This window comes from Caloenas nicobarica, chromosome 1, assembly GCF_036013445.1.
Source record: "Caloenas nicobarica isolate bCalNic1 chromosome 1, bCalNic1.hap1, whole genome shotgun sequence".
Taxonomy (NCBI): Eukaryota; Metazoa; Chordata; class Aves; order Columbiformes; family Columbidae; genus Caloenas; species Caloenas nicobarica.
The window spans coordinates 31,930,064-31,955,944 of NC_088245.1; the positions used below are offsets into that span (position 1 = coordinate 31,930,064).

General features: G+C 42.7%; 1 protein-coding gene across 3 annotated transcripts in view; it reads left to right on the plus strand.

Moving 5' to 3' along the window:
- Positions 1-4,547: 4,547 nt before the first annotated feature.
- Positions 4,548-25,881, plus strand: part of PDZRN4 (PDZ domain containing ring finger 4) — a 250,647-nt gene continuing 229,313 nt past the window's right edge. Inside the window, exons 1-4 of one of the 3 annotated variants that reach the window (XM_065642453.1) lie at positions 4,548-5,194; positions 5,648-5,658; positions 7,795-7,877; positions 12,277-12,381. In XM_065642453.1, the coding sequence (XP_065498525.1) occupies positions 4,548-5,194; positions 5,648-5,658; positions 7,795-7,877; positions 12,277-12,381 (846 nt within the window). Of the gene's footprint in view, positions 5,205-5,647; positions 5,659-7,790; positions 7,878-12,276; positions 12,382-25,881 lie in introns of all 3 variants that reach the window. The other 2 variants (XM_065642462.1, XM_065642445.1) reach the window with 2 other exon arrangements.

A 25,881-nucleotide genomic window follows, 5' to 3' on the forward strand; every position in this document is an offset into this window, starting at 1 on the left:
AGAGGAGGGCAGTGTCAGTTCTCGGCTCTGACACATATTTTCAGTTTGTGTAAGCCATTTTGACCCAGAACCTAAAGAATTTCAGTTATCTACCTACTAATCTGTAGAACAGGCATAACAGCAGTTTCCTCCCTCACAACTGTTTACTGTTAAAATATTCTGCTAAGAAGGTGTGGAAAAGCCACCTTTCAGTGCCCATATCTACCTGTAGACTTTGTACCCCGGGACTCCAAATAGAAATGTACTACTGAAAAAAACAACTGTTCAGCTGCTGGAGGTGTCCAAAGTCAATGGCATCCTCAAATTCCAGCAGTTCCCAAAAGGCTTAACAGGCACGCTCAGGAGCATTTGGCTTTTACAGCTCGACTCTTCGATCACACGCAATCTCGCGGCTCCTGTTTCTCCTCTCCCCGCAAGGCTCAGTGCACAGGGCTGACCTCAGCGCACAGCTCCCAGGTCAGCCTGCCCAGCACACACTGCAGGTGCTTTTACGCACCTCTGGTGTTGGAAGGGGCAGACTTTTCTTTTGACTGCCCTAGGGACTGGTTCCTTAACATGGCAGCTTCGGTTAGTGACAGGCATTGTACAGGGACTTCAGTGGAGTGCTGTGAATTCTGCTGGGTGGCATTAGCAGCGAGTGAAGTGAAAAGTGTAAAGTAGTTACGACTTGCTTAAGGGTATTCAGTGGATCAAATATAGCAGGTCCAAAATCCAGACCTCCTACTTACTGCTTTTTAAGACTTGTTCTCATTTTTCTAGTAGTCAAAGTTGATTATTGACACATTTGATGTCAAGTGTAGTTAAACAGAGACTATATAGTGTCTTCGTGCCAATGAACAATATAGATCGCAAATGTTTTCTGTGCGTAAATTTCTTTACTGTATGTCCACAGTTTTTTGGAAGTTTCTTTCCTTAAATACAAATACTATTTCAGGTTCCAGCAAACAAGACTCTTCCTCCAACTCTCTTAACATGCTGCAATGATAAACTGTGGGGCAGAAGAATTGATTGCTGACCTAAAAATAAAAGAACACAAAACCTTCTGAAGTGATTCCCTACAATGAAGTACGAGTTATATGGACTAACTTTATGCTTATAATCTTTTCTTTGCCAAAGTGCAATGGCATTCATTCTTTCCAGACTTCTGATGATAGCAGGTTTTAATAGCAAATGCTCAGATCTAAATTCTGCTCTCAGAGTGATGTTCCTGAATCCTCTTGGGTCTAAAATAGTAACATGGTTTTACTAGTGTGACTGGAAAACTAATCTTCCTTTGAAATACTACAGATGAATAATAGGGTGAAATGATTATGAAAATGAGGGGGGAAAATCAAAAATACATATGTGACTTTAAAGTTCACTGAATTTTCCCCATTGACTTCAGTGTAGTCAGGATCCTTCCAGTTACCTTCAGGATTTCAGAGGAGAAACTCTTATCTTAGGATTCTTTCATCAGAAGATTTGGGACAGCTGTCTAGTTCACACTTTAAACTGCAGATCCTCTTAGGATGAGGCAAGAGTTACAGGCAGAAATAATCCTTGATTTTGTACTTGAAGTATCTCTTCTTCCGGTCTTTGATGCCCAGGAGCAGGAGGCTTCCATGCTATAAAGAACTCTCTCAGCAGCAGCTACCCCCACCAAATCCTTCCTCAAAGTGTGTGTGTGTGTGTGTGTCTAGGTACGTGTGACTAAGAAAGCAAGTGCTTTCCTGTTTCAAATGACTTTTGCTGCTTTACCAGGTAGAGCAAAAGGGAATTTGGTGGAAGCTGTTGAAGACGCAGACTATCCCAGAGACAAGCCACTGCACATTTATTTTATCCATAGTCCCGGTGCAAGTGGTGAAGCCGTACAGCACTGTCGCAGCCCTGGGAAAAGTTCCAGAGGGTACTGCTGTTCCTGTGCTCCTCAGCCTCTCCCGTCTCACTAAATCTGCATCTCCCTCTTTGACCATTGCAGTGAAGCCACGGCTGGAGTGGCTGTATAAAACCTGGAGCTCTAGGTACTGAGACTTCAGATGAGAAAACAAGGTTATAATTATGTTGTCTCTTTAAGCACAATTTAGGAAAGTATGAGGATTGTGGTTTTTGTTTCCTGGTTACATGGGAACTAGTAGGACCAATGGTGCAAATAATCCCGTGTAAGCACATTGGTAATGTTTGTATGGATTTGTTCATGCGTACCCATTTCTGAGGAGATCTGGTATGCAGACAGCTGTTACCTTTAGATGAGTTTTGTACATTTGTCTGTATTACAGGTTCCTACACTGGAAAATTACTTTAGATATAAACCCATGCTGACATCTTGGCAAATAAAGATAGTTTCTTACTCCAGGAGGAACAGAGAAAAGGCACAACCACTTGGAACCATTTTGCCAGTGCACTGACATTTCGCCAATGCCCAAAGCAGGCCAGAAGTTTTTTAAAAGTATGACTATCATGGGATTCCTAAACCTTTGTTTAATTAATCAATTAAATAATCAATCAATCAATCAATCACCTCATTTAGAAGAGATCTAAAGGCTTTGAGGCTCGAACCTGGCTACATTGTCCCATTGGCTGCATTCATACTGGTGACTAAAATGCATCTGGGACCCTGGAAGGGTCCACAGCCCCAGGTGTCACCCCAGCAGTTTAACAGAGGCAATACCAGCTTAACGATCATGTTGCTCTGTTTGGGCCCATTCTTTGTTCATTTTAATTTATGGGTGTAGATGTTACTGACTGTGTTCAGACCTAAGGTTCTAGGCCACATTTAAGGAGATAAAGAAAATACATCCAGACATGTGGGCAGAAGACATGGTATAGACGAATAGAGAATGCAAATGAATAATTAAATGCAAAGACCAATGAGGAGAACGCTGTTTTTCAATCATTTTCTATAACATTCAGAATGACACTGATTCTGACCCTATGAGCAAAGCAATTAAAATCAGTGGAAGTACTAGATGATCAAAAATCAGTAAGAATAGCATAATTAGTTACTCTGTGTGGTTGATTGCCTTTTTTTGTGTGTGAGAGAATGTGATTTAGATCTGCAATGAAATATTGCATAACGTATCATAGTGCATTTTCTCCAAGCTGAGGGACAACTTGATGGTGCAGTTCATTTGTTTATTTATTTTACAGCCATGGTAATCCAACTGAAACTGTGGGTTTCTGTGTGGCAAGTCAGAAATAGTAGGTTGCTGGTGCTCCTCAGTAATATTTGGATCTGTAGAGGTGAGGCAATGCCAATTGCTAATGTTTAAAACTGCTGAGAAACTTTTGTTAAGCACATTATAGGTAGACGTAACTGAGGTCCGTGGTCCCAGTTACGGTTCCAGGAGCAGGTATGTTCACAGTTTTCCTTTGGGAAAAAGAGATGTATCTGTTGCATTGTCACCATGTTGTCTTCTTAGTCATAGAAAAGAACCATTCATTAGTGGGTCTCAAGAGCTCTGATGGCTTTCCCGGAGGGATGCTCGTGAGATTCAGAGTTTGAGACAGGAATTGCAGAACTGGTAAGAAAACACCCTGGCTCTGCCTCAGGAGTCCTCGGTCCAGAACATATCCTGTGATCTGGGTCTCGACAGGCCAAACCTGCTGCTGTCCTTTCCAAAAGGGATGGTGCCTGACTCACACGTGAAGGAGGCCACTGAAGAAACCCCTTGGAGGGCTCCATCTCCCTCTTCTCTGGGAGGTTTTCCATAGGGCTGGGGGACAGCAATCTGGCCCTATGTTTTCAATAGCCAAGTTATGTGGAGAATGTGTTAGGGGTTTCATGTTTCAATGTGTGTTGTGGGTTGTGCAGCAATGAAGGGGTAGAATCCAGGCTGGCTATTGATCCTAACTATGTGTTTCCAGATTTTGCTATGTTTTAGCTTTTTTAAAAATGAAACTGTTGTTTATACATATGTTGTTGTTTAAGGGAGCTCTACAAGCAATTTTGGTATTCCGACTGTATTTTTTTGGGGGGTGCAGCAACTAAGAGAGCATTTGTATCGGGGGCTTCGGCTTTCTGTGCCGTGCCGGATATCCCAAAACAGGAGCAAGCCTTTTAGAAAGAGATGAAATAGGCGTACTCGCACGAGTGCGTTATTTACCGGCACGGATAAGGAACAGAAGAGCCTAAGTGACTCGCTGCTTTGCAGGCTGTCATCTTCCGACCCAGTTCGAGTGACCTGCCGGGAGCACAGCTCGGCCGTCGGGACAGTGGCTGCACGGAGGAGGGCGGTGGGCGCAGGCTGGGGCGGGTGGCGACTGCCCGGGGCGCGGCGGATCCCCGCGTCTCGCCTCTTCGCCCCGCCGCGTAGCGAGGATGCCCCTGGAGGGCGGAGGTGGTGCCAGGGCTGGGCGTGGGGCGGTAGCGCCGGAGAGCGGGACTTAACGCAGGAAGGTGGGGGGGAGCTGCTGGGAACTCCAGCTCGGCGCTGCCGCCCGCCTGCCCCCGCGCGGCCCCGCTCCTCCGCCCGCCCCTCGCCACCGCCCGCCCGCCGGGAGCGCCTCCAGCGCCGCCGGGGCCGGGCCGGGGCCGCGGCGCCGAAAGTTTGGCGGTCCCCAGCCGCGCCATGGGCTTCGACCCGTCGCGCTTCGCAGCTCCGGTGGCGGCGGAGCTGCAGTGCAAGCTGTGCGGGCGGGTGCTGGAGGAGCCGCTGTCCACTCCGTGCGGGCACGTCTTCTGCGCCGGCTGCCTGCTGCCCTGGGCGGCGCGGCGGCGGCGCTGCCCGCTGCGCTGCCAGCCGCTGGCGGCCGCCGAGCTGCGCCCCGTCCTGCCCCTCCGCAGCCTCGTCCAGAAGCTGGAGGTCAAGTGCGACTACAGCCCGCGGGGCTGCGGCCGCACCGTGCGGCTGCGAGAGCTGCCTGCCCACCTCGCGGCGTGCCGCTACGGGCCGCCGCCGCCCGGCTCCGCCGAGCCGCAGCCGCAGGGGGGGCGCTCCCCCGGCCGCTCGGGGGGCGGCTCCGCGGGGCAGCCGCGGCGGCCGGCGCCGGGCGCTGGGCACCGCTGCCTGCGGGCGCTGCGGGGCGGCAGCAGCCCGGAGCCGGGTCCCGAGCTGAAGAGGGAGGCCCTGCGCTGCAGCAGGAGGGAGAAGTCGCTGCTGGCGCAGCTCTCGGCGCTGCAGAGCGAGGTGCAGCTGACGGCGCGACGGTACCAGGCGAAGTTCGGCCAGTACATGAGCCACATCAGCAGCATCACCCGGGACCTGGCGGGCAGCCAGCCCGGCAAGGTGAGTGTGGCCGCAGAGAGCAAGCAAAGCAGCACGCCCCGGCCTGCGCCCCTCCAGTGATGCTCTCCCCGGACCTGCTTTCGCCCTGCCTGACTTGAGAGGGACCGGCCGAGGTGGTGGTGCGAGCGGTGTACCCTGGGGGCCAGCAGTCGTCCCCAGCTCCGCGCCGGGAGCCAGCCCGATCACCCCGCGCATCCTCGGCACGGTGCGAGCCACTTCTGCCCGTCCGTCGCCGTCCCTGGGGAGATGGAGCCACCAGCCCTGACCGGGGACTCGCTTCTTGTTGGTGTCTATTTCGGCGCCCTTCGGTGGCCGAAAAGGCTGCGGTGGTGAGACCAGCGGTGCCTGGTAGCGGCGGTGGCCGGGCGCGGCTTGTCTGTTGCTTGGCCGGAGAGGAAGAGAACCGGGCGGGACGGGAGAGCGTTTCGCTCTTTGTCTGGCAGCCGGCGGACGGGTCGCGGTTCCTCGGGACAGGGTGCCTGTATCACGCCTCCCTGCCGCGCTGGGGCCCGGCTGCTGTTCCTGCTCAGCTTGCTCAAGCTGGGACTGGCAGAAACTCAGGGACACGGAACTGGCTTTTAACATTTATTTGAGCAGCCGAGAAGTTTTCTTAAAAATTTGGAGCATAATATTGTTGTAAACTTTGGAAACGATGGTCGGCAAAGTCTCTCTCGTTTGGTAGAATGGAGTAACAGTTGACGCTGTTGATAGCAGAGACCAGTGCAGTGCTTTGCTCTCTTCTCAGGTCTGATGACATTGCTCAGATAGCGACTTGCTTCCTTTAGGCTGAGTAAACCATCCGAGAACACCGGTGAGCTGGCTGAACTCACCATAGCAGGGCTTGATTTTTTTTTTTTTTTTTAGGAGCGTTAACTCCGGGCTGGAAGATCGCTGTGCAGGCTGTCACTGCTGGTAGCACCGTGGCGAGGAGTGTTTTAATGCAAAGAATTTTTCTTTTTACCCGAATCTTCACGGACACTCGGGAAGCAAAATCCCAAGTGGAAAAGGTCTGAGCAGCCAAACTCGCTCCTGAACCGATGTAGTGTGCTGAGCATCTGACCCGCTGCACGGGAAATTGGAAAGGAGACACTGTTCGCAGGACACCTGCATGCCTGGGAACATGTGTCTTCGTGGAATTGAGAAGTTTTGTGTTTGGAGACTTGAATATTTAATTTTTTTTTCCCTGATTTTGTTTGGCTAGCTAATCCATGAGGTTTAGGCTGCTGGCTCTGGGAGGTGCGCTCATATATCTGCTTCACCTCTTGACAGGTGGGATAAGGTCACATGAAGGGGGGCAGCAGTGACTGTTAAGAAGAGTGGGGTGTGCGAGAAAAGCAGAGGCTGTAGAAGGGAGGAGAGAAATTTGGGGTTTCTGGCAGGAGTGGGCAGGCGGTGTGGGGAGCGGCGGGAGGCGTCGCTCCCCCCGGGCAGCCGCGGAGCATCTGCCGTTCGTGAGCGCTGCCGGTAGGTGCTGCTGTCCGGGAACCGCAGTGACGGGTGAGACCAGGGTGCTGAAGAAAAACTATCGATAAAGTAAAAATGTACTTCGTTAAAATGAAATGCATCACGCGGCAGTAAAACATTTCACTGTCACAGTTAATAAAACGTGGGCTTCAGTGTTAAGTGTTATGTTTTGAATGTTTAGAAAGGTATAACTTATTTAGGTGTCAAATTTATGTTAATCGGCTAATTTATAGAGACTGGCAAACACAAACACCTAACTGTGCTGGAGGAATACCAGGGTTTTTTTGTGGGGAATATGGCTCCTGAGACGTAACTATTGTCATATGTGAACAAGGTAAAATAAGCTAACTTGCAGTGCTAAAGCCTCCAAATATTTTTTGCTGATTTTTAATTTTTTTTTTTTTTTTTTTTTTAGAAAATAATTTACTGTTCCACTGAAGGAAAATGTTTCTTTCTCTTTTTATTTTTTAACTTTGTCTCCATCACTGGTTTTGAATCATGTTTGTTTTATGTTTTAAACCTTGTTTGGAAAAAACTACTTTTTTCAGTCATGGTTTTGCATTTTTTCTTTTTGGGAGAGAAGTGAAAGGTTGGGATGAAGAGTTGGGTTTCATTTTCTGTGTTTATCATCCCTGAAAGTTGCTATGAAATGTGTACTGATATGACTTTGGAGTCTGAAAATTATAATGTTGTGTATTTTAACCTATATGTTTAATGTCTGAAATGTTGACACACATAAGGATTTTATTTTTTTTAGAAACGTCCAGATTTTTGGAGCTCTGACTTTTTTCAGTGGTGCTGAGCATACCTTCCACCAAAAGCCTGCACTTTTTTTTTCTGGTCAGCCCTGACGATAATCAGGTGTTACCTGTTACTTTTCAGTGGTGCATGACATTCCTCTGGTTTTTGTTTTTTTTGTGGGTGTGTGGGTTTTTTGTGGTTTTGGTTGTTTTTTTTAATTTACCCATTGCAAAGCCTTTTGTTATCTTTTCAGCCTCATTTTCCTTTAAGCCTTATCTTACATGTCCTTCAGCTAAAAATCTTTTGTATATTAGTGCTTTCTCTTAAGATCTTATTTTTGTGACTGTATTCTTTAATAATATTTCACCTTTTGCTTCTTAGGGAGGAGAACCCAAACCATTAACGATCATGCTACACCGAGAAAATGACACTTTAGGATTCAATATTATAGGAGGACGACCCAATCAGGTAATGAGAAAAGCAATTGCAGGTTATTTTGACCATACTTTCTGTTACTATATATACTGTTAATAATAAAAAAGTTACTTTTGATGACAGCAGGTATGGAATCAGCTGCGTAGATAGAAAAACTATATATTATCAGGTGTAATTGGAGTAATTGTTTTGAAGACATGATCTTGTGAGAATTGGATTAATCTTATTTGGAGGTGTTAGAGAATAAAATTCCTTAACACAGGAAAGGTGTTCCCATTATTTTTCCTTTAAAACTTCAGGCCGATCTGCACTCAGTTCCCATGTGAATAATATGTATTCATGCAAACTGTTCTATTTCCATTCTCTGGGAGTACTTGTAAGAGTCATTGTTGCAGGATTAAGCCATTGGAATTTTTGGAAGCAGCTTGCTTTTTTTTTTTCTCTCATTTAAAGGAGAGATGAAAATTTGCTTCCACAGCTCAGATAGTTTAAGCACATGTCCTGCTCTCACATGCCTGCTTTCAATTTTTCTTTCTTTGGGAACCGAAACAGAGTTTTCATCGATCTTGTATCTTAAATCAATCTAGTCTCATCAGCCGAGGTGTAGAAGGTTCATTGGAAACCATGGAATATGCATAAGAATCACCACCCGCCCAGAATATGTATAAGAATATGTGCTTTTTTTTTTTTTCACTTCATTCTTCCAAAAGCATTAATTAGGACTGTCATTACATGTGAAGGGTAAAGAAACCTGTTAAACTGGAAAATTAGTAGCTGATTAAAAAGGGTTGGTAATAATTATGTACTGATCAGGTTCTTGTTAAGTGAGAGAATTGTACCCTCCTACTATTATTGAGGAGGGGAATGGGACCCTGTATATTAGTTTGGCAATCTTCTGCTCTAAAGCTATATTTAGTGGTGCCAAAGAGTCTGTTCCCATTAGTCTAAGAAGTTCACTGTCTATGCTGCACAATTACTGTTCCCTGTGGGTAAATATGAAGACCAGCAGTTATCAAATGTTGGTGCTGTAAATCCAAAGCAAGAGTTTCTAAGATTCTCTAGTGGAAGGACGAGACAACAGGTGGCTGTAAGATAAAATACATGCACTTTGATTATATCCATATTTTGAGTATACCAGTAACTAAGTCCAGACAATCTTTAGTTTGAATTGTAGTGTTACCTCTGCTATTCACAGCGGTAGGAAAACTGCAGGGAAAAGGGAGTGTGGTGTTCAGCTCTCTTGGGATGGCAGCTGAGCATCTCTGAAGTACTCACATGCTGACCGTGCATACTGGAACACTTTTTTATATTACGAACTGTTAGGCTTTTTGAATGAATATTCTGGAATTTTAAGGAGTAAATGATAATTATATGCAGGTTCATAGCACTGTTTGTGGAGAGAACTGCTGACTGGAGAGAAGGAAATGGTCATGGTCTTCCATTAACACTGATAGCTGGAGACAGAGAAGTTGGTGGAGCCGTGAGGCAGAACTGGGTCTCAGGGATTCTTGAGTCTTTGAAGTTTAAGTTGGAATTTCTGTTTCGTTCTCGTTGTGATGAATGTGTGTACCACAGATGTTTGGCAGTTCCCAGATATCAGTATAAGGTCTTGTTCAACATATCTGGAGCCGAAGGATACAACAAGAAAAAAGCATTGAGTTGACTCGATGAAAATAAAAAACACTGCTCAAAAACTTAAATACTGAAACAGGAATTGTTTGGTAACAAGACAAAAGGAGTTCATGAAGGTGATCTGTACATTCAGGTTGTTCAGGGAAAAAGTGCCCTTGTGTGAAGTGTTGGCTCTTGCAGCGGAAGAGCAGAGCAGTGGCATCGTCATATTAGTCACCTACGTGGGAACGTGTTCCTTCACCACATGCTATTTGTGTTTTATAAGTATAATGCAGGTTTTCCCATTGGAAAGCAGGTGGAGACTCTTGGTAACTTGAAGAACGTAGGTATGTGCTTTCCATTGGCTGTGTTTCATTTCAGTCCATAATAAGGTTCCCCACCATTCACCTTCTACCTTGATGGAGGAGGAGAGGAAAGGAATGATTCACCACAAGCTTGTGTTCTGTTTTGTTAGGAAAGGAGTCATTTCATGTAAGTGTGTGTTTCTGGGAGGTGATTCATTATTCTAATGGAGCAAGGCCGCGTTCGTCCTGGGCCCCAGCTGTGCCTGGCTGGGCAGGCCGTCCCACAGAGCAGGCTGCAGAGGTTGTTCCTCCCACCTGAGGACACCATGGCAAAGCTGGGCTGGAGGAAGGTGTGTGCTGCAGGCACGGCTTGGGGCTCCTGCAGTCACCCGCAGACCCAGCTACAGGTTGGGTAAACCCGCAGCTGCCCTCCAGCCACTGCTGCGCAGCCTGTGGGCTGCGCGACAAGGGGCCTGAGCTCGGTGTGCCACGTGCTGTGTTTTTGTGTCAGGACTGGTGGGCACCAGCACGTGCTACCACTGGGGACCACAAGCTAGAGTGAAATAACCTTTTTAATACTGAGCCGTACATTGAGGTTCTAGAGAGAGAGTGCAGAGGAGGGTCACAAAGCTGGTGGAGGGTCTGGAGCACAAGTCTGGTGAGGGGCGGCTGAGGGAACCGGGGCTGTTTAGCCTGGAGAAAAGGAGGCTGAGGAGAGACCTTATCGCTGTCTGCAACTACCTGAAAGGAGGTTGTAGCATGGAGGGTGTCGGTCTCTTCTCCCAAGTAGCAAGTGATAGGACAAGAGAAACGGCCTCCAGTTGTGCCAGGGGAGTTTAGATTGGATATTAGGAAAAAATTCTTCATGGAAAGGGTTGTCAGGCATTGGAACAGGCTGCCCAAGGAAGTGGTGGAGTCACCATCCCTGGAGGTGTTTAAAAGGTGTTTAGATGAGGTTCTTAGGGACATGGTTTAGTGCTGGAGTTAGGTTATGGTTGGACTCGGTGATCCTGAGGGTCTCTTCCAACTGAAATGATTCTATGATTACTCTTGAAAAAGCCAGTGAAACTTTTTATGGAAAAAAAAATACAATTTTATGCAGGTCGCCTTTTATTAAGAAAATATACTAAATTAAATCCTGTTCTTCATGCATTTTAGTTAATGGCTATCATGCTTCTTTTATCAGAGTTTCATTTCTCACTGCTTACATGGGAACTCAGTGGAAGTCTGTTCATCATTTGAAAATATTTCTGGAACTGTTAATAAGTTTCCCTTTTGCTTCTTAGCTGACACCTATGAGTCTCTGTGACAAAGAAAATATGAGGAGTTTATGAAACCGTAGTCTGACTAACATAGCCTTGAACAAATATTTGTTAACCTGAAATCTACCTGGGTTGAGTCTCCACGGGCCAGTTGCCACATACTGTAACGCATGTTTTACAGTGGCTCTATTTTCTGTTATGGCTTTATCATTTTCTTAACAGAAAAAACTGTAAAACATTTTCCCCATGAGTGTATAGGACCTAGACCTAGAAACCCGTACACATACAAATCATGCTGTTGGCCAGGAATTCACGAGTCACAGAAGGAATATAAGCATTACATAAACTGCTATCCAAAGAATAAATCATCTGGAAAAAGATTCCTTCATTTATCGCTATAGAGGTTATTATTTGTATTAATAGTTAAAAATAAGGAGGCAGTGTCTGCTTGGCAGTATTACCTTACTAATAGTGATTTAAAACTGTACTTAAAAAAACTCTATTTTAAACTATAATGCAATGAAATGAAGTAATCTTAGCATATGCAACAACGTTAGGTACATCATTCCAGCTGTTGTAGATAACTTACCTGCTTTAAATTTGACCTTCACGCAAGTTGTACTTAGCAATGTGTAGAGATCAAGGGGAAGTGGGTTTTCCTTTTGTCCACAGCTGACCTGTATGGATTTCACGGTTGAGCGAGTTCTCAGTCTCCCATGTGAACAGGATTTCTGAGGTTAACGAATCACAACCAAATCCTATCACTGTTACATACCAGCTAACTAATATAACTGTGTTTGTTGGAACTTTCTTTTCAAATGCAGAAAAAATTTTGCAAGCAGCAGTACTGCAGGAGCCCTTTCCCTCCTGAGAGAAACACTTGTGCATCCATTTTTATTAACATCTTCCTCTGTGAATTTACATACTAGTCACTGTCTGCTGTGAAGTTTGAGGTCTGCTTTAAATATCTGACTACCATTGCACCCTGAGTCTCATGTAGACTACAATAACCAGAAGTAAATGGTTAATCTTACAAAAAATCCTGGAATAGTTCATGAATTTTGTCTTTTTGATTTATGACTAGTTTGTGTTAAGCAAGTTTAAAAAAAAATCCCAAGGAGCTTAATTCTCAGCTAGAAAAGCAAGCTGCATATTTCAGGTGGATTTGCATTTTTCATTGCTGCTCATTTTAGCATCATCTCATTTCTTGTGCTAATGTGGCCCTTTTCACAACTTCCCTGTTTCCTGGTACAGAAAAATCAGGAGGAATCTGCTGAGGGAATTTATGTGTCAAAGATTTTGGAAAATGGACCTGCAGACAAAGCAGAAGGCCTGCAAATTCAAGACAAAATTATTGAGGTAAGGAAAAAAAAACCCACAAACCAACCAGACACCAGTGGATTAGTCTGTTATATTACCAGATTAATTGAGGATTTGATGGTTTTTATACTAAGTTGTAGTTTTCCTCTGTTGCTGTGTCTAAACATGATTCTTGTACACTGAGCTGCTTGAACGTTTCTCAGATATGAAGATGCATGATGGATTTTTCCAACAACTAATAAATGTATTGGTCTCGGGATTAAGTTGATTTAAGTGAGGCAAAGGTGTAGTCACTGGAATGGCAAGCAAGAGAGGCATTTTGTATTTCTTTTCATTAACTTGAGAAAAAAGGTTTTGCCCTGTGTAGGGGGTATTACCGTTGTGACTCTGGGATACTGCTGGTAAGCAGTGCTGAGAAACTTCTTAAGCAATTGGCAAAAGTACTTTTTGCTATGTGATCAGAAGTAGGTCATCTCTTGTTCTCTCCAGGACAAGTATAGTTCTTTCCCAGTCATATAATAGACTAGCATGGAAATTTTAAGGTCTATTCCTTGTATGCGTTTTTTTTCCCATTAAATAATTATAATTAAACAAAATAATCAGTAACCCAGGTCACTGCCTAGCCTTCACCTGTAACCATAATTAGCCCTGTATGAGGTGGCGAAGGAACCGTTTCAGCCACCGAAATAGACTCCTTATGGTGCTGTCAAAGCGGCATTTCACATCATACCTCTAATACAACTCTCTGAGTGACAGCACGTACCAGTAGCTGCTGGGTTTATTGAGGAAGCGTCACTCCAGCCTCGGGTTTAGGGGAGGCTTAGAAGCATTGTGTGGACTTGCCAGCCGGACGGGGTTTCGAACAAAGACACATGAAACAAGTAGTTTGGGAGACAAAGGCAGAGTGCTGCTGCTGGCTTCTTGTGTTATTTTGCAGTAAAAGGCTAGAAACATAAGCCAAGAGTGTTTGAATGCTGGCAATGCTCTTAATGTTGGGAGCCTAGAGCAGCACGTGAAACCAAACTATTACATTTTCTTGGAAAGAGAAAGCTTGTGCTCTTAGCTGGCAGATACATCTCTGGTAGAAATCAAGTTGGCTGAGCAGAACCAAACTTGCAACGTCACTCTTATCTCCCCAAGATAGAAAAAAAACTTTTGCATCCAGTTTTTGTAACAGCAGCTCTGTGATGTAAAAGTCTGTTTTCTTCTGACATTACCATTTCACCTACCATGTTTTATTTTATACAGACTGACGAGCTACGTAGCTTTATTCATTTGCTCAACACTTTTTGCTTTATTTTGTTATTCTTTTATAGTACCTTGATTTTTAAAACAAAATTGAGTTGTTTTGGAAGAAGGAAGAATGAAGTCACAAACCAGCATTTATTAAACATTATATCATTTCTCAAAATGCCACCATAATTGATGCTTGGTTTTCATTCATTGAAAAATTCTGGCTACATAAAATCATACAGATATTTAAATTGCTACCGAGAGCATACAGATTTCAGTTCTATGTGAAACTATAGATCCAGTCTAGCATAAGTATTCATACAGCTCTGAATGAAGCACCATTTTCACCATATTAATATACAACAGCTTTGTATAGAATTTTTTGTATTCAGGCAAGCATTTAAAAATCTTCAGGGTTAGACCAAATATTGTAATAAATGTTTCAGTGTTTTAAAAATTTGTTGGACTAAAATAAAAAGAGGAGAAGAAATGGTAACACTAAGAATTTCTAAACGAAATGCAAATAACTAATTATTCCTCTGTGCTAGATCTCGGAAGCAGCTGGAGTCAAAAAGCTGAATTTTTCCTTGTCCATGCATAGCTTCCGATGTCTCTTGCACCAGGACGCCCTGCCAGTGCTGCAGCGGTTTGTTGTGAAAGATCCATATCAAAGCTTTTGCTGTGAGGAATAAGTCAGATGGTGTTAACTGTTTAAAAAATATTGGCAGATACACAAAATATGAGCTTTGGTGAAAAGTTGATAGGAAGTGGGGTTTCTTATTATTGCTTGCTTTTCACTCATTTGGTGTTCTGATCTAATTGGTGATATTTTATGAGACCATTTTTCAATAATCAAGAGCAGAAGGAACCAATGTTTTTCGAAGAGCCTTTAATAGCTTCAGTCAGTTGTTTGGCAATGTGATGCCCAGGGTGTCTTTAGCAACGCGTAGCTAATGGGATAATAGACAGAACTATCCCATTAAATCAGGAGAAAATCTGTTCTCAAGGCGTGTTGCTAAATAAAGAAGGTAATTTGCTTCAGTGCTTTATCAGATGTTTAACAAATGTTAACTGAATGTGTTTGACGACAATGAGTTGTGCACATTTCAGACGACCGTCTCGTGGGTAACCTAGTGCAGCAAATGGATCTCACAGTCCTATGGCACTGGCAGCTGGAATTGTGAGCCAAGTCTGGCGGACATATGTAGTGCTGCCTTTTGCTTTATATATGTCATTATCTATAGCAGCAACTTTGCCAAATAAATATTACAATATTTGAAAGGGTGCCAGTGGGAGAAATTGGATTTTTTTATTAAGGTATTTATTCTAAGTGTAAAAATGCCATGCAAATGACTTGAGTTCTTGCAAGTTTTTGAGATCAGTGTGCTCAGAATATGGGCAATAGGGCCTCTTAGACTCTTTCATCTGAAAAATGTTGCTGTTTATGTGGGCTTTACTCTCAGGTGAGCATATTTTTTGTTTGAAGACCTGAAAACTGGAACAGATGCCTATGGGCTGGCAGGGTGGTGGTAGGTGAGGGTGATGGGGAGAGGTGAAGGGTGACAGTCTCTGTGTCAAGGGGCTGCAGCTCTTCACAGGGTATGGTCACAGGACCCTCGCTGATTATTTTCACTGTTCTGCTGAAGAAAGACGACTTCAGGCACAACTTTGCTCTCCTTATTCAATGTTAACTCCTCTGTGAGAAGAATCTTGTTTGTTTATACAGTGTAAAGTTGACCTGGGACAGTGATGTGCACAAGCAGGATTTGGCAATGTGTACTTTCAGGAATCTTATTACAAGCCAAAAATGATCATCGTTTGTTCATCAAGGAGAAAATCTTCCTCATGAATGAATTTCTGTGTAGCAGGTTGCTCCAGATATCATGGTCTTCTGCTGCTTTCAAAAGCTTTTATCCAAAAATTTAGCTCCCTAAATTGACACAGTGCAGCATGTCTTTCAGGACTAAACACTGATCACATGCTATAAAAAGCATCTTATAAAACTAGATGCAGCATTGGTATCTGTGGCTTTCAACCTGAAAGCCTTGGATGTGAGCAGTGGTATAAAGCCTCCAGACCTCTAACTTTTGGATCTCTGTCTTGTCCCTTTCCAAGAGGAGGAGAGAAGCAGTAAGCCATGCACAGGACTGTCCGTTAGTTTGTGCTGATTCAAAGAATTCTGGTTGCTGCTGGGACAAAATACAAGGTGGGTTTAGAGTGGATCACAGTTACACAGCTATATGTCATTTAATCTCCCCTCACTTCATGCAAATCTTTCCTACTGAGTAAGTTCACTGCTGATCTTCGCTAATGCTAATAGCCTCCTCAGGGCAGTATAAAACAGTTATCAGCCTTGTCAGTCAATCTTTTTGATACACTGGTGTGTTTTACCTGCTGCTGCTTTTGTGCATATTTATAGTTCTGAGCAGTAACACTGGAACTGGCTTTTTCTGTGTGGAGGAAAGTTTTACTCTCAGTTTGTAGTCAGTTCAACTTCATGTAAGAATGGTACCACATTGGCCAGAGCTCCAAGTACACAAGTTAATGCCTAGTTAACAAGTCATTCAGAACCACTTGTTTATAGTTATATTGGGTTGATTTTTTTTCTTTATATAATATTAAATTTTATGGAAATTAGCGTATGATCTCTTTTGATTTTGAGTCCAGGTTTAGGAAGAAACAGTGACTGATTTTCCTCAAGTCCTCTTTCATGTTGTAAATCAGTGTCTTGCAAAATACCATTGCATTACTAAAGAAAGATGTTCTGATTTTATCTCTTCAATGTTGTAGAAAAAATACATGACCAGGACACAACTTGCAATCCAGATGGAACTCCTGATTTACTTATTTATATATATTTTTTTTTTCAGAAGGGCAGTGTTTCATTGATTTGAGGAAAAAGAACTATTGCTAATTCACATTGCCTAGGAGACAAAGCCCTATAGTCATGGCTGAACCTTCTATGGTAGGTTTGCCAAATAACAAAACAGCAGTGAAAAACCTTGTGTGCAAGTAAAAGGGGCTTAGGCTGAAGACCAAAATGTTCATATGAGGAACTGTAAGCACATAATCATCTGGAAGACTCAAGTGTTTTTCTATTCCTTGCACTGCAAGGCAAAGGCTTCTGTTCTTTTACTGTCAAGTGAAATGAGAATATTGGCCCGTTTGCATTCTAGTCAGTTGATTCTCATTAATTTGATGGCTGAGAAGCAGGCATGATGGAGAAGAAGGGAAACAAAAACATATTTAGTCTGGGGTCTTTAAGTCTTTTCAAAAAAATGAGATGGATGCATATGCTTCATGACTATGTATTTTGTTTATGCAACCCGAGCTCCATAAGTATATAATAAATAAGACTTCATCCCTTATTCCATGTTTCCCTTTGTTCTTTTAACTTTTTTGGAGAGTACACACAATGGCTTTCAAGTGCATGTCAGCAAAGCCAGTTTCAATAAAGATGAAGTCTTGAGGCATATCCTGGCAGAAGTAACTTATATCTGCAAAGCGCTTACATGGAAACTTTTTTAACTATTGCCAGACTGCTGACTGTGCTGTGTGTCAGCCTTGTGATGTTTTATCTTCTGCATGTTTCTGTCATTACACTCACTATGTTGCTCAAGGAAAATCTTTGATACTAGTCATGTTTATTTGGCTAAGAATCTCCACTGTCAGATTATGTCTATTGAAGTAGTGAGCTTAAAAACTGTCTTGCTGGGATCAGAGATAGTAGATTTGGGATGGCTTTGAACCAAAGCTGCACATGATGTGGCCAGTAAGATCTGGGTGGTAGATGAGGAAACTTTTATATAGTTCATTTTAGTGGTGTGGATTTCAGTGTATCTAAATACGCCCAGAGTAGCCCTAGGTATATTGGGTTCTCTTAAATCCTTAACAAATTCATAATGTTATGTTGCAGGTAACCATGTCTGGCTTCTGCATTCATTAGATAACTCCTAATTAGTGTGAAAGATCCTGGCATAATAAATTAGTTATACCATAGGCTTGGAAGTGCCTGTAGCCTCTCTTCACCTCTGTGTCACCTGTTAAGATGTGGGCTTTTGGACACTTGAATTCTTTCATCTTTAAAAAAGCCAGGTGCGACCAGGTCTTTACATAACTTCATTTGAATAGGAGCTACTGTCCCCACTGACTTTTTTACTTAACAGAAAGTCTTAGAGAGCTTCTCCAAGAAGTGAGAGTTCCGAGTTGTGGGCTCTGCCCTGCCTGCGAAGGACTGAATTTACCTATCCAGGTAATCACCCTTGTTCCTAGGGCAGAGGCTGCTCTGTGTGAGACCAGCCTCTGCCCATCCTCTTCAAACCGAGCCAGGTGCCAGCAGGTGATTGAGAGTCAGGATTATCCAGTGATAATCTGCTGTGAAATAGGTGCTGGTTCCAGGGAGCTGTATCTGGAATACTGGTCTTGCCCTTTTCTGGGTAAGCGCTGGTGCTAATATGTGAGAGTTTGCCTCCCTCTCGCATAGTTCTCCATCTCGTATTACACTTTCTTGAATGATACTTGCATTTCTGACTTCATAGTGTGTTGACTTGAAGAGGGGAGGTAGCAAATGCTGTTAACCAGTATATCCTCTAGCTAGGACACTTTCCTGTGAAAGATGGTGTTTTCTGACTGGATAAATACCAATAACTACGGTTTTCCTCCTCCTGGTTTTTGTTCTAGCTGCTGTGTTATCTAAAATGTTGTTATTGCTGCTAATGCCCACTCTCAGAAGGCTGCGCAGGCTGGATCTCTGTAGGTGGAGGAACTTAGTGTTCAATGAACTGTCTGTGCAGGAAGCTGACGTCTTACTGTGGGTATCCTGTATGGCCTGAATTTTGTACTTTATTGCCTGAATTTCCAAATATCATTGGCCTAAATTTGACTGGAGTTGCTATAGGTCTTTAGAGGTGTCTGTGTTCCCTTCTGTTCACTGAACTAAAATGCAAACGTTGTGTTCAGGTAAACAGCTTATGTTCTTTTAGAAAGCACTTAAAATTCCAGAAAATTACTGTCTATGTTTTAAAAAGAGTACATGAGACGGGCAAAATATTATTTTGATATTTGTGTAAATCAGCATCATGAAAAATTCTGAAAAGCCTTGGCTTGTAAGAGTTGGGTTTTTGTTGTTTTTTTTTGTTTGGGGTTTTTTTGGTTTTTTGTTTTGTTGTGGGTTTTTTTGTTTGTTTTTGTTTGTTTGTTTGTTTTCTTCTTCTTCTGTATAAACTGAGAAGTTTGTCTGCTGAGAACTTGCTGTGGACCCAGCTCTAGAGGAGCAGATGCCTGTAGGAGGGTTTCCCAGCTCTGTTCCTTTTGGCTTGTTCTCACAGACAAACCAGGCATGTGTGCAAGTATAATGCTACGTTGTTTTGCAGAAATATGTATCCTCACAGTGCTTTTAACTAAAAAAAAAAGTGGAAGTGCAAGGCATGTAGTTGGAATGTGACAACCCTATGAACTCTCCAACTAGTTTATTTGCAGAACTGGTGTATTCAAGAGATGAGGCAGTATTGTGCTTTTCAGCAAGTCTCTTGAGCTTTTTGAGATGCAGCTAGCTGGTGTACTGCACCTTTGTGTGTGCTTGGATGCTTCTCTGCAAGGGGCTCCCAGTAAGCAAAGCACAGGAGATACTGGGGTGCCTGGAACAGGGCAGAAGGCAGATATGGCAGAAGGAGCAGTGTGGGAGTATTTCTGAAATGCGATGCAGCATGAAAGGAGTCAAGAGAGAGCGAGCTAAGTGGAAGTGGTGAAAATCATCTTTTGAAAGGTTTTTCTGTGCTACTCCAACCATGTTGGTTCTTTGTCTAGGTGCCTTAGGTTAGGCATGATAGAAGAGTCTTCGGGATCTTGCATGCACATGAGCGTGCGTAACCCCCTCTTGCCAGTTTTGGTCTGATTGTGGTGGATCTCTCTCTACAGCAGCTGGATCACTGTAGGAGCAGAAGGGGAAGAGTGAAGGAGAGTAAGCAAGGAAGAAGAAAAACGGGAAACTGAGCTTTACAATTAGAAAGTACAAAGCACCAAGCTTGTGTTTTCACAGGAGTGCTTTCCAGTGCTTGCCCATAAATAGGCAGTGTGGGAGAAAAGGAGGAGGTGTAGGAATAGGGGTAGCTGAACTGTGGGATAGGATCATATACGTGTACTGCCGTGAACTCTGATGGGGAGATAAGGTGGAACAGAACTGGAGCAGAACTATGATAACTGTACTGTGGCTGCAGAGTGGAGCAGTAGCCAAATTGGCACGTCAGCAGTGCTGTTAGGTAGGAGGGATTCTGGTTAATCTGTGGAAGAGCTGACTAGCGTAAGAACATGCAAGATCTCATAAACGGTGTTGCTGCCATGCACCGTAGATCCCTAGGCACCGTGTGAAGGCCCGATCACACCCATCTCCTTCATAAAAATGTCTAATCTCACCCCTGAGGGATAACATGTTAGAAGCTTGGCAAGTTGAAACTCAGCATCTTCCTAGATGCCCTGTTTGAGCTTGTCTTTGCTGCATGTCATCTTTTTCTTCCCATGATTTTTTTTTTTTTTTTTTTTTAAAGCTTTAAGGTAAACCTTGCAAAACAATGGAACTTTAGCATACTTCTGTCTCAGCAGCAGGAGCAGTGCAGTTTTATATGCAGCTGAGGTGGTAGGTTTGGAGGAAGTTTTTGTTTATATGAGGTTTTAGAGGTGTTCATAAGCACTTTCAGGAATGCATTAAACAACTTGACTAACATTTGTCAAATGCTGCTGCTTTTATACTTTTCCCAGGAAGAGAAGGGCATGTGCAGGGGAGTGTTTTGTTTAGGAATTTTTCGCATAATTACGTACACGCATATTTACATGTTGGCGTCTAAGTTAGGGAAGACAAAGTCATAGACATGTATCTTTTTATTTCTCGCTGAAGGCAGCAAGGTTTTGCAATGAAGACCCTTGCTCTGGCCATGATCTTGAGTCAGCCCCAAAGGAAGTTCTTTCTCTTTTATTGACAAGCTGAACCTCCATGACAGTTGGGCTGTGGGTGTGATTGTATACATCATTGCCTTGGTCTTGGGCCAAGTCCATCTTATAGTTACCATGGACTTGATGGTCAGTATGGAGCTGAAGTACCCTAACTTGATGAACTCTAGAAGGTTTGAGAGGAGGAAAGGCATTTTCTGGTAACTTGCCTTAGCCTTGTCAACTATGAAGAGAGAAGTCAGAAGCTTCAGAGAGTGCTACAGGATGGATCAGGGGAGCTAACCCCTTCAGGCTCATATGATGAAGACTAGGCGGAATAATTGATGGTAAGCCCAGCTATGGAATGCTCTGATAAAGTCTGAGACCATGCTGAGTTTGTTGCTTAGAACTGAAGGATGTGTGAGGAAGCCATGCCTCCCACAGCACATGCTGCTGGCACCCCAGAAGCTCTTGGCATTTTCAGAAAGTGAAAAGAGCCTTCAGCCTTTCATGAAGATTGTTCTTTATTGTGGTTGAGACAACTTCACAGTTAGAGGAGATGACAGCTTACATATGTTGTGTGAATGCAGTGTTTTTTAGCCTCTCAAGTCACTGAATTGATTGTTGCAATCCAGTGATATATGCTGCAAAAGCTTTGATCTCTTCTGCCCTTTTTCTTATTCAGCTAATTATATTTGTAAGGAGTAGCTGATCACTGTTCTCTGTAATTGGAGGCTGAGTGAAAAAAACCACGAGTGTCTACTAGTGCAGAAATGCTCAAAATGAGCTTCACTTAAAAAATAGGTTAATAATTTTTTAAGGAACTGTGAAATGCAACAGTGTGGTGAATGGGAGAATGCTCCTCCTTAGAACTTGTGAATAGTAGTCAGAAGTGTGTATGGAGTTGTGCTTTCCAAATGCTTTGGAACTTAAAGTGATAATGTAAAAAAGCTTGTTGTTTGAAAGCTCCTTCTCTCCAAAATGCGAAATTCTCCAGCATTTAAAACCATACAGTAATGGAAAAACTCATATTCAAATTGGCAAGAGCATGTGGCCTCTCCAAACCACCATCAAAGACTATGTTGAGTAAAATCAAATATAATAAGCGAAGTACATTTGTTACTAATACACAGACATCTTAGTAAATGTATGTCTTGTTTGGAATTGCAAATCTAATATAATTTTCCAACTTTTTATATAGACCCAACTTGACTGAGTCACTGCTACTGCAGGAAAGGAGCGCAGTGACTCAACATTGTTTTTTCATTCAAATAATTTTGGAAGGCATTTTCTTTATGAAGTATTGTTGACAAAATAAGTCATGGCTGCTATGTTTATCTACATATTATAGTAAGTTTATGTATGTAATTTACAGGTTATGATTTACATAATATTTTCCTTGAGGAATTTGTTTTTTTCAAGTAGCAAGACTGGTAAATAGAGAGGGAGAAGGGGAAATTATACAAAAAAGTTTAATTTATAACTGTTGACATCCTGTTGTGTTCTACTCTCTTGTTTTTTTTTTTTAAGTACGAAAACCTTATCTGAACACCATTGTATTCCACACACCTATCACATAGTTTAGCTGCTTTAAAATTGGATGAATTATGAATCTGTGTGTCTAGAAGCAGTCATCTAATGTAGGAGAAGGTCCAAAATAGGTTGATATAAAACATGAGGGTTTTTTCCTTCATCTGTCTTTTCCCCTGGCCATTGGGTGCATCCAACATTTGAGGGACCCGGTGGCTCAGAGCTTGCCCACCCGTTTCTGAGTACAGTCTTTCAGCCTCGCATTTGTTTCTTTAAGCATGCTGATCAAGTGCGTTCACATCTCAAGTCCTTTCAGCAGCTCACAGGAAGAAGGCACGCTATTTTAAATGGAAGGGATTTGCTGTCTTGGCTGAATTAAAACATCTGGATCCCTACACTTCTTTCTTGCAGTTTGATTGAATCACACACACGGAATCACAGAATGTGAGGGATTGGAAGGGACCTCAAAAGATCATCTAGTCCAATCCCCCTGCTGGAGCAGGAACACCCAGATGAGGTTACACAGGAAGGTGTCCAGGCGGGTTTTGAATGTCTCCAGAGAAGGAGACTCCACAACCCCCCGGGCAGCCTGTTCCAGTGTTCCGTCACCCTCACTGAGAAGAAGTTTCTTCTCACATTTAAGTGGAACCTCCTGTGTTCCAGTTTGTACCCATTGCCCCTTGTCTTATCATTGGTTGTCACTGAGAAGAGCCTGGCTCCATCCTCGTGACACCCACCCTTTACATATTTCTAAACATTAATGAGGTCTCCCCTCAGTCTCCTCTTCTCCAAGCTAAAGAGCCCCAGCTCCCTCAGCCTTTCCTCATAAGGGAGATGCTCCACTCCCTTAATCATCTTTGTTGCCCTGCGCTGGACTCTCTCCAGCAGTTCCCTGTCCTTCTTGAACTGAGGGGCCCAGAACTGGACACAATATTCCAGATGTTGTTTGTCTTTGGCATATGGCAAGTACAGAGCCATATGGACTTGGTGCTGTCAGCGAGCCTTTTCAGCACATACCTTTGCCTCCCCCCACCCTTCTCTGAGTGGTAGCTGCTACTCTGGCCTGAAGGATAAATGTTCCAGGAGCTTTCAGGCTGTTGTGCCCTTCTTGAATGGATTAGTTGCATTTTTGAGTGCCACAACATCCAGCGGACTGGAGCAGAAGGCTGAATTCTTCGCTTCCCCTGCGGTGCTCAGAGCCCAGATCCAAATCAGACACCTTGTGCTAGTGCCAGATGTGTAGCAGCATTTTCTGACTTACACTTTGTGTCCCTTGCATCTTGTTTTTGTAATGTCTCCATGAAATCTCCAAGTGCCAGCGCAACTGTGGTTTTTTTTTATCATGCTTTAGACGTGTGGAGAAATGGAAAACTGACACTTTTGTTTCGTAAAATAAATTTACTTTCTACTGACTGGAAAAATGGTGTTACAGTCATAATGCACTTGCTCGTGTGTCTTTTAAGTTGGTTTTTTTTTTTCAGTGGTGAGCAAGAACCTTTCCTTGTGAAAATAAACATGATATTTTCTAAAAATATAGGGATTCTTCATTGTTTAAAAATACTCAATACTTTAAAAATATGTTTAAATGTGTCTAATATTTTTAATGTTTTTTCATTTTTATTAGAAAGAGTGGGAAGAGCATAAGGGACAAAGAAGAACATTTCTATTTCCTCAATATAAAAAGAACCTGTAAGAAACAAAAACGGCTTGTACAATTTTTTTTTGTAAAGAACTTTTCTTATTGCTAGAATTTCTCATTAAATAAATGTAGACCACTGTTTTCAGCCTTCTTTTCTGAGTCACTTAAGTACCGTATCCTTGCATTAAGAGTGTGGGGGTTTTGAATTTTTTCCCTCCTCCCTGCTATGAGGTAATGGAAATGTAAAGAGTATTCATCACTTAATCCAGAGGTTTTATCTTTTAATTAACTCAAACAATGGACAAAATTATAAAGATTAAAGAACACATTGACATTTCAGAACACAATTCAGAAAATGAACTGTTCAGAAAGTGCTGTTGATGACTTAACTTAGCAGAGCAAATTAAGAACAAAGTTTTAATCTGATTGCTTAAACTCATGTTTTATGTTAGAGTCCTGCAGTCCATTACTGCTGTTCTATATCGTCAGCATGTACTTTGGGGAGTTCCAGGGCAAAATGACAAACTATGTGTGTACATTAGTGGCTTCTTTCTCTGCGTATGGCTTTGCATTTGTCTTTATTGCTTCGCATTCTTCTCTTTTGTGTGCTATGATTAAGTTCTGTAGTTCAAGGAGCTACCTCCATATATACTTTGAAGCACGTATCATATAGGGAACAGCTTATACCAGCCATTAAAGTTATTACTTTGAAAGCCACCGTGTTACTTGTTAGCATGGATAGTTCAACTACTTCGATTTCAATTCTCAGATCTTCTTGGCCATAGTGATCATCTCACTTTTTAATTTAAGAATTTGGGAAAAACTGCTTGGGCTCAGTTCAGATGACCTCAGTTCCACCTAGAGCCCTTGGGCCATTATTTCCTACTAACTGGCTTTGCAGTGGGGTTGTGGTCCTTCCCAATGAGGTTTTTGGAATGCCAGCTTTCAGATTTCCTTGCAGTAGAAGGAAAGTATCATGCTGTGGTACTACTATTTGAGGTGGCCTGCTCCAACTCCATTGTCTTAATGACTCTCTCAATGGGATATTTTTCATTAAACAAACAAAACAAAATATGCATACAAGATCAAGCCTTATTCCATGTTCCAGAGATTTTGATTACTAAATTTTGAGCATTGTTACTTAAAACCTGGCAGGAATTAGCATGGAAAAAGATATAAGTTGAAATGTGCCAGTAAGCCCTCCTTATTTAGAGACTAGCTTTGAAATAATTTAACATATGGTTTCATGTCATATCCAGTCTCAATTACCTTTATATCTTTGGGACTGGAATAAAGTAAATCAGTGAGAGAAGGCAATCTGTATCCCTAAGAGGATGGTCACTGTACCACTGGTTTAGTTGAGTCTGCTGTATTGGAAGAAATTATGTGAACAGCTGTGTTGGCTGAAAGCGCTTCCTAGATCTCGGCTTTGACTGTTCTCTGGGCCTTTTTAGAAGTGAGCAACCTCTGATTTTGGCAGTTTCAGAAGGAATCTGAGTAGCTGTTCTTGGAACCCTGGTGATGGGTTTTAGTGAGTGAAGATGCAGATGTGTGTTTGAAATGGTACAGAGCACCAGCCATCCAGGCAGCGGAGCGGTGCTTCATTTTTGGGCAGTCTTCAGAGAGATGGAGTTTATTCAGAGAAACAGACCATACAAAGACTGAGAGACTGGTAATGTTATTTTGGCAAGAGAACAATATGAATTATCTCATTGCTTGAAGTAAGAAATTTTAATCTGCACTTTTGTAGCTTTTGGGTTTAGTGTTTTGTATGGAGATTTAGGGTAACGCAAGAGAAGGCAACTAAGACAGTTGTAAAACATGGGCAGGCTTTCATCAATTCTGATATAGAGGGCTTTATTATATATATTTTTAATTAATATACATTTTTGGTTTTGTTGTTTTGAAACCAGGACTGAGAAATTAAGAAATGTGAGGGTCGTTTCCTGTAAATGCTTTTTCCCCTGTTCTTAGTCATCTTTATTGATATGTATGTGAGTTTATTCTGATGCTTCCTGGTTGGGTGTTTCCACCCTATTTCAACAAGCGTATTTGCGCAGTGGATGAGCATATCAGGTTTTAGGATGCACAGGTGTGAGATGCATTATTTCTGAGGATGCTTCAGTGGGGAGGCATTAAAAGCTACAGTTGGAAGGATGTGTTGTCTGTAGAAATACCTTGACAGTTTGTTGTTGTTGTTTGTTTGTTTAAGTTTT